The 14,811-nt window shown below is 35.0% G+C and overlaps 1 protein-coding gene across 12 annotated transcripts in view; it reads left to right on the top strand.

The window, feature by feature from the left end:
* Nucleotides 1-14,811, top strand: part of RPS6KA3 (ribosomal protein S6 kinase A3) — a 112,819-nt gene that overhangs the window by 67,444 nt on the left and 30,564 nt on the right. For all 12 annotated transcript variants that reach the window (XM_025438334.3, XM_025438343.3, XM_025438342.3 and 9 more), the window contains 6 exons: nt 1,890-1,970; nt 2,805-2,884; nt 3,466-3,572; nt 6,942-6,979; nt 7,181-7,323; nt 7,499-7,569. In XM_025438334.3, the coding sequence (XP_025294119.1) occupies nt 1,890-1,970; nt 2,805-2,884; nt 3,466-3,572; nt 6,942-6,979; nt 7,181-7,323; nt 7,499-7,569 (520 nt within the window). The remainder of the gene's footprint in view (nt 1-1,889; nt 1,971-2,804; nt 2,885-3,465; nt 3,573-6,941; nt 6,980-7,180; nt 7,324-7,498; nt 7,570-14,811) is intronic.

Below are 14,811 nucleotides of genomic sequence, written 5' to 3'. Positions count from 1 at the left end.
TAGAAATTTGGAACCTAGCTCTAAGGTAATAGGAACTAAATCCAAGATCATATGGGTAGCAGTAGAAAAAGCACAGATGTGGGCTAGACTGGAACAGAATTGGATAGAGGACACCAGAGTTGTTGTGATAGGACAAGATAATGAAATCAGAGGTTAATACTGAATTTGATACACTAGCTAGACAAGTCATTTAAAAGACAGAGCTTTATAGATATCAAGAACAATTTGATTTCTATACCTGGTTTGCCCATTTTCAGTCAGTGGCACCAAAATCTCCCAATTGGAAGTGGAAAACTGGGAAAATGTGAAACATAGGATTTAGTTTTAGATTCCTTTATTTCTTTTTTCCAGGGGTCTTATTTCCGTGTTTTAAATATCTGGTCACTTTATATTGAAAACAACGCCAACTCGTCTTTCTCTCTGTCCCTTCCCTTCCCCCACAGAAGACTCTCTTCCGCATTCTCTCTGCTTAATCTTGACATAACCATTCAGTCACTCTAGCCTAAAGATTACAAGTCATTTATTATTTATCCTTATTATGCAACAGAAAAAAAATAAATTTTAATGAATGATCATTTTCACCTCTTAAATCCATTGAGCTACCAACACAGAATACTTCTCAGAATGTATTCTATTTATTTATTTAGTTGTCTGTCATTTCCACCAGATTATGAGCTTCTTGAAGATTATTTTGTTTGTATGTGTATTTCTCCCAGTGCCTTGTACATAGAATTTGCTCAGGAAATCTTTTGTTGGTAAAAGAGAGCTTTACCTACAGGACCAAATATAAATGTATCTGCCGTTCCAGATTGTCAGGAATCTGAGTCCTCTTAATTTCACTGCCCCCTCAATTTCCATACTGATTTGGTTTTTTTTTTTTTTTTTTTTTTTCTCTTCCTCATGCATGCCTCTGTGTCCTTGCTTGCACTGGCACTCCATACCTGGCCTTTCCTTTTTTAGGCCTGATCCATCCAACCCATCTAAATCCCACTCTAAAAGTTCCTAACTCTACCTCTTCACTCTTGCTTTCCCAAACTCATCTCTCCTTTCTCTGAATTTCTGTACTACTTATTACTGGTAATAAGTCATTTTATCCCTTTGATCATACTCATCGTGCTATACCTACCATTATCTCCTATATACCAAGCTCTGGGATGTATAGACCTTATCTCAAATGGTCACACAGTCCACAAAGGTACAGTGGTGTAATCTCTATTTTATAGATGAGGGGTAACGGAGGCTCAGAGAGTTTAAGTAGGTAACTTGCTCAGGATTACACGGTCTGAATCCAATTTTTTTAACTCCAAAAATGCCTTTGTTCTTTCAACTGTACCCATTATTTCTTCTCCCTCTCTTCCTTCCCCCAAAATAGACCTTCTTGGGTATACCTATCCTTCACTATATCTGCCACATTTTACAGATGCTTAATGAATGCTTGTTGAATTGAGTTGATAGGGTTTGTAGGGGTAGTGAAACCTATTCCATTTTCTTGTGTGTTTTAATATTTCATTGGGATGCCTCGTTTTTAAAAAGTCACTCTTTTTTGGCCACTTTTAATAACGTTGATTAAAATACTTGTAAATTTAATGTTAAAGCCAACATCTGATTCAACATCTGATATGTTCTCTGTAATTTTTTTTAACTTAAAGCACAGATTTTATAAATATGAAGAATTTTTTCTGGTTGTATAGTTTAGTAAAAAATATTAATTTTGAAAATTCAAGAGTAATAGTTTTATTTATACGTACTAATAGTTTTACTGGTATATATAAAAATACGAATTTACAGTTTTAGCAAGATTTTACTCAAAATAGGCACCAAAGAGATTTTTTTAAAAAGATTGTCTCTGAAAATTATTGTAGTATAGCCATGTGTACAATATTTTGTAGTTCGAGACCGTGTTCGGACAAAAATGGAGCGTGATATCTTGGTAGAAGTTAATCATCCTTTTATTGTCAAGTTGCATTATGGTAAGTTATGAACCACCTGCAACCTCATCCCTCCACTTGGTACCCCCTCCCTGAGTGCAATCAGATAATTTAATGTATATAAATATTTGCTTGTGTATGTTTATATGTGTTTACCAGATAAAGTCATGGAAATTAAGCCATTACTCCTTAAACAAATTTTAAAGGCCTTTATTGCATTTACACTTATATTTCTGAGTGGTAGCCATAGGAATAAGTAATAATAATCAGTTTTTTATTATAATAATTAATAACAGTATGCCAGGATTTTATAGTCCATATGTGTTAGCCCAACTTGTCTTAAAAGCAAGAAAGACAAAAAAAAAAAAAAACAACAACAAAAAAAAAAAGCAAGAAAGATCCTTAATGTCAACATCCTGAAGCTTTTATCACCTTTCTTTCCCCCAAAGATGTATGTGCTTTTTCTCAGTGGATAAAGTTGTGGTGACTTTTAATATGCGTAATTAAAGCTAACCAACCCACATTTTCCCTGCGCTTAAATGACATGGTTTTTGTATTTTGTTTAATAGTTAAGTAACCATGTAGGGAATTTTTCTTATTGATCACATGTTTTAAAACTACTGTATTCCTGAGAGACTATTGCCTCAAGAAAGTGCAACAAATATTCTAGTGGTTCCATAATAAGAAACACTGCATTTAACATTTCTGCATGGAAACTAAGAGAAATCAGTGGTTATCTTCCCAATAAAAATCAGTTTAGATTTATGATATAATAATTAATTTGCTTAAAAATAATATTCATTTGTGAATGAGTTGACCTAATGTAAGCCAAAAAACAAACTGGTGGATTAAACAAATTTTCCTTTCTTCATTCAGCTTTCCAAACTGAAGGGAAGTTGTATCTTATTTTGGATTTTCTCAGGGGAGGAGATTTGTTTACACGCTTATCCAAAGAGGTATATAATTAATCTCTATTTTTTATCTATATGCATCCTGTTTTAACCTAAAGCTTTGTTGTATTTCAATATTAAGTTTTATCGTATTATCTCTAGTGGCACAAGATTCTTACATTAAGGTATTAGAGCCAAAAAGAGTTATATTTCCTATCTTTTGAAGTTATTCTGAAAGTAGGACTTCAAATTGATAAACTGTCTTTTGTCCTGCTTCTTTTAATTACAGTTTTTCAAAAGCAATCATGTATCAAGATATACTTAAATTAGTAGTGGAAATTCAGTATGCATTTTAAAGATCACTTTCTAAAATGTTACTGTGGTGGGCCAGCAATGGCACAATCTGAATATAGTTGTTACATAACAAAATGTGAAATTATTTCCCCCACAGTGCACATTTAGCATTTAGAAAATGATTAATTTGATCACTTTTGCAAATTCTTTTCATAAGTAAATTGTGGATAAAACTACATGTGATTAACATACTTATAACTTTTTGAATATTAAAAACTCTAGAATGGAATTTTAAATAAAAACTATAGACACAGAAAGAAAATAAGACAAAAATTATTATTATTTTACTTTAGGTGATGTTCACAGAAGAAGATGTCAAATTCTACTTGGCCGAACTTGCACTTGCTTTAGACCATCTACATAGCCTGGGAATAATCTATAGAGACTTAAAACCAGAAAAGTAAGGAATCATGCTACTAAGTTGAATATAATGTAATATAATTATTTAGGAGGTAATAAAAAGTAAAATTACTTTGTAGAACTACCACAAGAATTATGTTAGAGTTCCTGTGCTTCCCATTTCTACTAACACTGTATTCTCTTACTTTTAAAAATCTGCCAGTCAAAGATTCCTGGGTGGCTCAGCGGTTGAGCATCTGCCTTTGGTTCAGGGCGTGATCTCGGTCCGGGGATCGAGTCCCACATCAGGCTCCCTGAGAGGAGCCTACTTTTCCCTCTGCCTATGTTTTTACCTCTCTCTCTCTGTCTCATGAAAGAAGAAATAAGATCTTTAAAAAATCTGCCAATCATAATATCTGTTATTGTTGTATTGCTTTCATTTGCATTTTTATTTTTAATGAGGTTGAAATCCTCATTCATATGTTTATTGGCAATTTGTATTTTTGTGTGATTTTTCTGTTCATGGCCTTCATTCATTTATCTTGAATATCATTTTTCCCATTGTTTTGTAAGAAACCTTTACAAATTAAGAATTTAACCATTTGACATATATTGCAAATAGATTTTTCTAGTTTGTCTTTTAATTTTATTCTATTTTTACCTACACAATTATTTTTTTCTCAGATCTGCCAGTCTTTTGTAATTTCTTCTATGACTTTTATTCTTGGAAAACCTTTTCCCATCTTATAATCAGATATTTTTCTTCTTATTTTATGGTTTCTTTTTTTTACTTTTAACTCCATCTGAAACTTTTTTGGTATGAAGGATAGCATGCATAGAGCTAATGCTTCCCTCCTCATACACTTTATTGAAATTTCTTTTTTTTCTTAGAGGATGGGGGGATAAGGGGCACAGAGAGAGAGAGAGAATCTTAAGCAGGCTCCACTCCCAGTGCAGTGCCTGATGTGGGGCTCAGTCTCACAATCGTGAGTGAGATCATGACCTGAGCTGAGATCAAGAGATCAAGACCACCCAGGTGCCCCTGAAAATTTTCTTCTCCACATTATTTCAAATTTTAAGTGTGAGTTGAGCAAATTTCCCATTGTTTATATAGTAGCAACTGTCAAAAAGCTAATATTTGAGGATACTGGGTGGCTTAGTTGGTTAAATGTCCAACTCTTGATTTCAGCTCGGGTCATGATCTCAGAGTCCTGAGATGGAGTTACATTTTATTGTTTTATATCATTTAATTGAATGTATTTATTGTAGACGATTGGATTAGCATTGGTCATAAAATTATGTATAAAGGACCGGCCCTTCTTAAGAGTCGAATAAGATCAAATGTAGGTAAGACGTGAGATCTTTCACCTAGATGTCTAGGTGACACTATTAATTGAAATAACATTTAGTTGTTAAATAATCTAAGTATATACCATAATATAGAACTTAGAAGAAATTTCAATTTTAAACCAGTTGTTTTATGCACTGTAAGGGGTTTTCCATTTTCCACATTGTTTTAAACCAGAACTCTGTTATAATAAATATGGCTAAAAATTATTTTTAGAACTTGAAAGGGAACGTTGCCTATTGAAAGAAATATAGTTGGCTTTTTCTCTCAAAGGTAGAGGATGGGCATGCTTATCTTAAAAAAATGTATTTGCTGCAGAAGGAATAAGTAATGTTCCTTTAGCTATGTTCTCTTTTTTTCTCAAACTACTAAAAATAATTTGAATTTTGTTTTTAGAACTTTCATGTATTTATTAGGCAGAAGGGAGGATGATTTCCACCATACCTTAATAATTCCCTTTATATTCCCTAAATGGTTGGTCTGCTTTGTAATCAAGCATAATTAAGATTTGTATTTTTTTCATAAGTCTCTTATGAAAAAGACTTTGATAAAGAAGTCTCTACTGAATTATCCTCAGTGGCAAACTTTATTGTAATCATATTTGAATTGATTATTTAGAAAGGTTAGTGGTATTTTTGACATAGTAAAATTTTATTCTATCAAAATTTGGCTTTCACATTTTTTTAGTTAGAATTAAAAATAAGGAAATGCCTGTGTTATGGAATAGCTTTGAATATAAATGAAACAGTTTATTACTTGGCCTTTCAAGTCAGTATACTTAAAATACCTATCCAGAAATAGAATTATTGGCCTACAGCCTAGTATTTACCCTTCCTATAGCTTATTAGTTAATGACATTATTCTCCACTCAAGTATCTCCTAAAGCCAGAAACCTGAGTATCTTCTCCATTTGTTCTTCTCTATCATGATCCATATCTAAGAGCTCACTAAATACCCTTTATTTTCTCCTCTAAATTGGTTTATTAAAATCCAGATCTGATTATCTCTACCTTTCATGCATATAAATATTTTATGATCTTCAGTGCTCTTGAGAAGTCCAAACTATTTGGAATGCCTTATTGACCTTTTGTAGACTGGCCCCATGCATTCAACATACATTTCTTATTTGTCTGTACTCTACCAAGCACTGAACTATAAGATGGGTAAGGTCAAACCTTCTAGAAGCTCACAGTTTACTAAGAAAGAGAGAAAACACTGGAGAATGTATACAGTGAAGGGATGGGTCAGTGAAAAACAAGGAGTATAAGGAAATTGTGTTAAGAAGAGGACCAGGGGATCCCTGGGTGGCTCAGGAGATCCCTGGGTGGCTGAGTGGTTTAGCGCCTGCCTTTGGCCCAGGGCATGATCCTGGAGTCCTGGGATTGAGTCCCGCATGAGGCTCCCTACTGTGTCTCTGCCCCCCTCTCTCTCTCTCTCTGTCTCTCTCTCTCTCATGAATAAATAAAATCTTTAAAAAAAAAAAAAAAAGGACTGGATAAGGTGCACCTGGGTGGCTCAATCAGTTAGGTGTCCGACTTTTGATTTCAGCTCAGGTCATAATCTCAGAGTTGTGAGATCAAGCCCCAAGATCCAGCATTGAACCTGGTTAAGATTCTCTCTTCCTCTCCCCCTCCCCTACTCTAAAAAAAAGAGGAATGGATAGAAAAGCTAGGAAAGAGTGACTGAATCAGATGCCTAGAAAATGACAGCTTTAATTCAGTTGACTTAAATATGTGGACCCTCTGTCTATTGTGCAAGCACTAAGGATTTCGGTTAGGCCACTTCTGCAGAAAGGTATTAGAGCAACTAGAAATCAGAGTATGGGTTTTGGCTCTTTTCCTAATAGTTTTCAAGTGCTCTTATACACCTTTATAAGGCTTTTTGCCTTTGTGTGTCCAAAAATTTTCTCCTTTTTTATATTTGCCTTATTCACAATACAAAAAAATATTTTATTTTATTTATTATTTAAAAAAATATTTTAGAATAAATGTAGTGATCTGACACTTAACACAGCAGTTTCAGGTCTAGGGTCTATAAATATCTACTGGTTTGAAAAGATTTTCTGACTTTATTTTCTTTCAGCATACTTCTTGATGAAGAAGGTCACATCAAATTAACAGGTAAAAAAATCCTCATTTTATTAAAATATTCTATATAATTTCTTTTAAGGCTGATTATGGTACAAATATTGACTAGCACATTGTCTTAAAAACTTGGATTAGAATTTTTAATAATAAATGTAAATATTGGAACTCGAAATTTAAACTTTAAGTTTGGAAATTATTGTGGGATATTTATGAATTTGATATTTATTTTGGCAGATTTTGGCCTAAGTAAAGAGTCTATTGACCATGAAAAGAAGGCATATTCTTTCTGTGGAACTGTGGAATACATGGCTCCAGAAGTAGTTAATCGTCGAGGTCATACTCAGAGTGCAGACTGGTGGTCTTTTGGTGTGTTAATGGTAAGGATTGAGGTGTTTTTTGAGTTCAGTAATATGGTAAAACTATAAATCACTTGTTTTTTTATTCAGCAATTTTACAAGATTTGATTTTAATTAAGATGATGCTTTTTTACTTTCTAGCCTTGAGATTTTATGCTTATTGACTAATACCTCTGATGATATTGCCTTTTTGTAGTTTGAAATGCTCACTGGTACACTACCTTTCCAAGGAAAAGATCGAAAAGAAACAATGACTATGATTCTTAAGTAAGTACTCCCTAATAGATATGTTTTAATGAGATTTAAAAATACTTCAAAGTAAAATAGATTTTATTCATCGATATTATGACATTAATATTGATGTGTTTCAAATATGAACAAGACTCATAGATTTAGAATACTCATGTTACTTTTCTTTTTTTGCCACACACATGTTGGAGCCTTTGGCCTTTATTCATGCCCCCCACCAAGTACCGCCAGAGACAAGGCTCCTGCCCCAAGCAGAAACACTGGGGGTCCAGGGCTCTGGGTTATATCCTCCAAAGGAATACTCATATAATCCTCATGTTAATGCTAACATATTGAAAGATTTACCTTTGAGATTTGGAATATAACAAGGACATCCATTATTCTACCTCCATTCACATTATCCTGGAGATACTAGCAAGTACAGTAAGACCAATAAAAGAAGTAAGGTTTAAGGTTTAAAAAGAAGAAATAAAGTTGTCATTATGTATGTAACATGATTGTGTCCATAGAAAATCCAAATCTTCATATACATTCTTGGAATTAATAAGAGTTGAGCTAAATTGTTAGATAAAAAATCAGTAAATAGGGATCCCTGGGTGGCGCAGCGGTTTGGCGCCTGCCTTTGGCCCAGGGCGCGATCCTGGAGACCTGGGATCGAATCCCACATCGGGCTCCTGGTGCATGGAGCCTGCTTCTCCCTCTGCCTGTGTCTCTGCCTCTCTCTCTCTCTCTCTGTGACTATCATTAAAAAAAAATCAGTAAATAAAATCTATTTCACATCTATATACTAGCAACAGAAAATGGAATTTTTAAAAAAGTATTTACAATAGTATTAGAAAATCTCAAATAACTAGGGATAAACCTAGCAAAAGTTATGTAAGAACTCTATGCAGAAAACTTAGGAAACTTTATTTAAAGAAAAATTTAAAAGACCAAAATAACTGGAAGGTTGTACCATATTCACATTGTGACAGCCGTAGTGTTGTAAAGATGTGGGTTTGTATAGATCAGCAGCATTTTCCAACAGAAATGTAATGTGAGCCACGTACATAATTTTAAATTTTTTAGTAGCAACATTGAAAAAGTAAAAAAATTAATATTAATTGTAATATATTTTATTTAACCCAGTATATCCAAGATATTTTCATTTCAACATGTAATCAATATTAGAAAATGATTAATGAAATATGATTCATTTTTTCATATTAGGACAATATGTCATTGAAAGAAGTATAGAAAATAGATTTGTGCATTAAAATAGCCAGGTAACAGACCTATACATATATAGACATTTTATTTATGACCATTGGAAATTGCAGAACACTAGGGAAGAAACAGCCTTTTTAAATAAATCATGCTAGAAAAATTGGTATTCATATAGGAAAAAGATAAAACAATCCCTACCTCACACCACACACAAAATCATTTCCAAGTATATTAAAAATATACATATATTTTAGTATATGTGCTGCCAAAGTGAGCACACATATGTATTTTCTTATATATGTAAAAAGGCAAAAAAGATTCTAGAAGAGCATAAAAGTGATGATCTTTGGGTTGGAAAAATAGTCTTCGGATACAGAAAGCACTAGCTGTAAAAGACTAATAAAGTATTATTACATTAAAACTGATAACTTCTTATCAAAAGATTCCATTTGAGAGAATAGAAGACAACATTTGAGACACATCCAACAAAGGGCTTATATCTAGAATATATCAAGAACTCCAATCAATCAGTAAGAAAAAAGCCCAATAGGAATGTGGGTAGGAGACGTAAGGACTTCACAAAAGAAGATATTCAATGGCCATTAAATAGCTGCTCACCCTCATTAATCAGAAAATGCAAATTATAACCACAGAGAGTTACAACTGCATACCCACCAGAATAGCTAACAGTAAAAAAACTGGCAATATAAAGTGCTAACAGGATGTGGAGCAGTAGCAACTTTTAACCACTTTGGAAAGCAGTTTTTTGACCATGTTCCAAAGCCAAATAATATATATACCCTCATCCAATAATCCTATTCCTAGGCATGCACTCAATTTACATGGATCAATTTACTTGCACATTAAGAAACTAGAACAGAGATGTTCATAGCAGCATTATTTGTAATAACCAGAAAGTGGAAAATGGATCACTGGCAGTAGAGTGGATTCATAAATTATGCTATAGTTAGTCATAGAATGAGATACAGCAGAGATACTATGTAAATACTTTAAGCTTTGCAAGCCACATACAGTGTCTGTCACGTATTCTTATTGTTTATTGTTTCCAACATTTTAAAAATGTAAAAACCTGGGTGCTTCAGTGGCTCAGTCAGTGAAACCTCTGACTCTTGATTTCAGCTCAGGTCATGATCTCAGGGTCACAGGACAGAGCCCCTTGTTGCACTCTGCCCTCAGTGCAGAGTCGCCTTGTCCCAATCCCTTTATTCTTCCCTGCCACTCACACATACTCTCTCTCTCAAATAAATAAATACAATCCTTTAAAAAAATGTAATAACTGAGACAGCTGGGTGGCTCAGTCTGTTAAGCCTCTGCTTTTGGCTCAGGTCATGATCCCAGAGTCCTAGGATCGAGCCCCATGTCAGCCTCCCTGCTCAGCAGTAACCTGCTTCTCCCTCTCCCCGTCCCCCACTCGTGCTCTTGCTCTCTCTTAAATACATAAACAAAATCTTTTTTTTAAAAATGGAAAAATCATTCTTAGCTCTCAAGCTATACAAAAACATCTGAGGCCTTTGGTTCAGGGGTACAGTGTGCCATACAGCAAAGAAAATGAACAAACCACAGTTATGTGCAGCAACTTGGGTAAATCACATTAAGAATGTTGAGCAAAGACAGTTCAGACACAAAAGAATAAATAACTATATGATTCTATTTACAAAGTTTTAAAGCAGACAAACTGAAACATAATTTTTAAGGTCCATATTTAAATGGCAGCAGCCAAGGCAAAGTAAGAAAAGTGGTTACATTGAATGAGGGGTTCTGGCAATGTTATATTTCTTGGCCACAGGACTGTTCACTTTGTGGTAAATCAGTGAACTGTATACTTTGGTGTTGGGGCTGTGCCAAGTTTGTTTGCACTTTATGTTATTCTCCCCAATAAAAACAGCAAAAAATATTTGCTCGATAAATGAATGTTCCCTGAACCTTCTTTACTTCATCTATTCAGGCCCCTTCCTTTCAGTGAATAAACATAGTCTAGTGTTAACAGACTAACTCTTTCTTTGACCTGGCCTTGTTTTCAAGTTTGTGTACCATCTTCCTGCATCCTTTGAGCACAAAGCCTCTTTAAGGAGTAGTCTGTGCTTTCTGTTACCATTTCTTGGCTCCTTTTATTCCACAACCTGTTGATTGTTCATTACCACCACTCAACTGAAACTCCTTTTCTTATGGTCACCAGTGATCTGGTTGCTTAAACCAGTGGCAGATTGTTAGGTGACTCTCTGCACCGTTTGTGGACACGATTCATTCCACAGAAGGTTGAGGTCTTGCTACATATACTTAGGATGCAGTGTGAACAAGACTGACAGGATCTTCTGTGGTCTCACAGAGCTTGCATTCTATTAGAGGAGACAAAAAATTAATATTTGAACACATGAAGATAATAATTCCGGATAGTAATAGGAACAATAGGCATAATAAACCAGATTATTTTTGAAATGTGAGGGAAAGGGCAGAAGCAGGAGCCATTTAGATGAGACAGGTAAGAAAAGTGTCTCTGGGAGTATTTGATGCTATTGCCACCTTCTCCCCATTTAGATCTTTCTCCTCACATCTGCTTCTCCTCCCTCCCTAACAGTTTCTCTTTTGGTCTCGTGCTTGACCATTCCTTCTCTGCCTGCTTTTCTCTGTCTCTGCCTGCTTTTCTCTGTTTAATTATGAAAACTTTCTAATGTAATTCACAAAAATAGGATTAATACAGTGAACACATATATCTGTCATGCAGATTCAACAGTCCCCAAGATTTGCCACATTTGCTTCATCTGTTTCTTTTTTCTTTCTCTTTCTTCATTGAAATATTTTAAACATTCCAGACATGCTATTTCTCACCTACTGCAGTTTGCATCACTGTAAAGTATGGATGTTTTCTTACATAACCATACCTAACAAGACACTGCTAAGTATCCACTAATACCAATTCTTGACCAGATTTTTCAGATTCTCTCCGGAACTGTGTCTTTACAGTCCCAAATCACATCTGAACATTTCATTTCTCAAGCTTCTGTTCTTCCAGAACACTCTACCCTGTGTTACCTACCATTTACTTGTAGAAGAAACCAAGACAGTTTTATAGAATTCCACTTTCAGAATATATCTTGTCAAAAGACGACCTCTTGGTATATGAAATAAAAACCATAAAGCCAATCCTATCGCTTACTACAGTAAGAAAGAGAGATCCTGATCTAATAGTGTCTAAGCAGCACAGACCAGTGTTCTTACATAGGGTTTTGGGCGAAGGGTAGAGTTCAAGAATTGGCAGATTTTCAGGGCCATAAGTGGGTTGACATCATCTCTAAGAGTGGTTACTTTGGTGGGACTGTTGTTGATCACTTGGCACTCAGGTGTGGTTGTTGGAGTCAGCCCATTTTTGTCTGGCTGATTTTCACAGATGAAGAGCAGTTACTGATTGGTTGGTTTGGAAAAAACAAAAACTATGTTCACCTAGGCAAGTTGTTTTTGATCAATTGAATGAATTTAAAGCCAGTTCTTGTGGCTCTCTTGTTAACATGGTGACATAACAATTAGCCTTCTAGGAGTGTTGAAATTGTTTTATTCTCCTTATAATATTGTTGAACTTGTTCCTTTGTTGAATTTCTGGTTATTTTTTGGCAAGATTATTTCATAGCTCATGCTGCACACATGAGCCATTGCATCAAATCAGAAGGCTTAGAACACCTGGTTGCCCCACTTTAAGTGACCAGTTCCTATAGTTACATCTGATCCCTCTGTTGCAAAGTTCCTTGGCAGATTTTCAACTAGTGGTTTCAACCATTGGTAACCATTAATTGAAACAATTATTTTATTAGGGATTCAAAAATAGTGATTTTCTATTACTTTTATTCCTTCTTCATTTATTAGCTGATATTTTCCAAAACAATGAACTTTCTCTCATCAACGAGGGCTCTTTAGTTACCTTGAAATAAGGCTCAAACAAGAAAAGCAGAATAAATGTTTGATTCTTTCCTTAATTATTTCCAATTGCCAGAGCCCTGGTTACCTCCAGTGGGGATGGTGTTGAAAGAGTTGGTTTTTATGTTAGTTTTGACTACAACAAACCCATGGGATTTGATAATCAGTGTGATTCAGCATTTACAAACAATTGCATTCATTATTTTTAATGCTCAAATTGTTCTTTTTCTGACCACTGTTTTAATGTTCTTGTTCCCCAGGGTTTCATCTCTGATATGCTTTTCTTCTCTTCTGTGCTCATTTCGATCTTCCCTATAACTACTCTCAGCATTTTAATTATTCTCAAATTACTCTTTCTTACCTTAACCAGACATCAGACCTGTATTCGCATTTACTCACTTGCTTGGCTCTCCAAAAACATGATATGTATGACTTAACATCTTTAAACTAGATTTATCTGTTTGCTGTTCTTTTTTTCTTCTTGTGCTTTCAATTAGCCTCATTTCTAAGTACCCCATTTCCCAAGCCAGAAACCTGAAAATCACTTTTGATTTCTTCCCTTCTCTTGCACATGCAGGTATTGGTCAAATTTGCTTTCAGAAATATTTCAGTGTCCCAGGCGTTTCTTTGCATTGTACTGCTTACAGTTCTCAGATCATGGTGGTCTCTTACTTACACTATTGAGTCAAGCTCCAAAGTAGAATGCTTACAACCTACCACCACTTCCCACTCCAGATCAGTCTATACTGCCCTTGGAGTTACCTTGTTGAAAATAAATTTGGTCATGTTATTCCACTGTTTAAAGACCTCTGGTATATCCTTATTACCTAATTTGGCAGTATTTTCCCAGATTTGTTGAACAGAATGCTCCCCCTACAAGATGTGAATAGGTCTTCTCTGAAAAAGAGGTACTGGGAGCAAATGTTTAGAAAAATACTGATTTCTTTACTTTAGATTTTTCAGCCTTTTATATGCATGTACTTTATTCTGTGTTTCCAACAAGGGGTATAATAGATAGCATTCCACAAATTCATTGGATCATGAAGTATTTTGTTGTTGCTGCTGAGTATCTAGAGAAATCAAGGTTATTTAGTAAGATGTTGGGGGAACACTGGCCAAGTGAATAAATTCTCAACCTTTAAATTGCATTTAAGGAGATCCCTGGAAGGCTCAGTGGTTTGGCACCTGCCTTCGGCCCAGGGCATGGTCCTGGAGGCCTGGGATCGAGTACCGCTTTGGGTTCCCTGCGTGGAGCCTGCTTCTCCCTCTGCCTGTGTCTCTGCGTGTCACCCTCTCTCTCACTTTCTCTCTCTCTCTCATAAATAAATAAAATCTTTTAAAAAATAAATAAATAAATTGCATTTAAGGCCTTTCACAATCTCTCGTGTTAAATTAGATATCCCCTGATATTCCCTTAGCAGTCTTTCCATACGTCCTTCTGAATATGCCTCTTCACGTACTAGGTTTATCCTTGGGTTATCCATCTCCGTCTTCCCCCACTGACTTGATGGGGTGCTATCTTTATCTGTATCCTCAACACTAAGGAATATCTGGCACATAGTAGCTCAGTAACAACTCACTGAATAATAAATGGATGTATTTCTCAAATAGACCTTTCTCTGCTAGCCATTTCCCCAGCTCTTTAATTATTTTCATACTTAGAGGATCATTAGTTTCCTTAATTTATAAATTAGAAAAAAAATAAAATTATATATTAGAGCTGAAACTGACCTTCAAGCTCATTCAAGCTGGTGGGTTTCAGACTGTACCTTAGACTCTTAGATGTTCCACAGACCTCTTTCCCACCAGCTCTTCTTCCCTGTAGGGCTATTAAAGGGAATGGGAGGAAAAAATAGGCATATGATGCACATGTTCTTTTAGCAGTTGTAAATAGTGGATTTCTTAAATTCCTTTTGAAAAAGGGTTCCAAGGCTACATTTTGGGAGCCATTGATCTAATAGTCCCCTTGCTTATAAAGAAGTGGTAACAGACCCAAGAGAATTGTCTTTTCCCAAGGTCACAAAGTTCTTAGTAACAGTGCCAGAACTAAGACTCAGATGATCTTACTGTCACAGCAGTGCTTTTTGCAAAATTTATAAAAATGGAAAAGTTTGTTAGAATATTATG

This window comes from Canis lupus, chromosome X (assembly GCF_003254725.2).
Source record: "Canis lupus dingo isolate Sandy chromosome X, ASM325472v2, whole genome shotgun sequence".
NCBI classification, from domain to species: domain Eukaryota; kingdom Metazoa; phylum Chordata; class Mammalia; order Carnivora; family Canidae; genus Canis; species Canis lupus.
The sequence above is the reverse complement of the archived record's forward strand: the minus strand, read 5'-3'. Positions and strand labels throughout refer to the sequence as shown.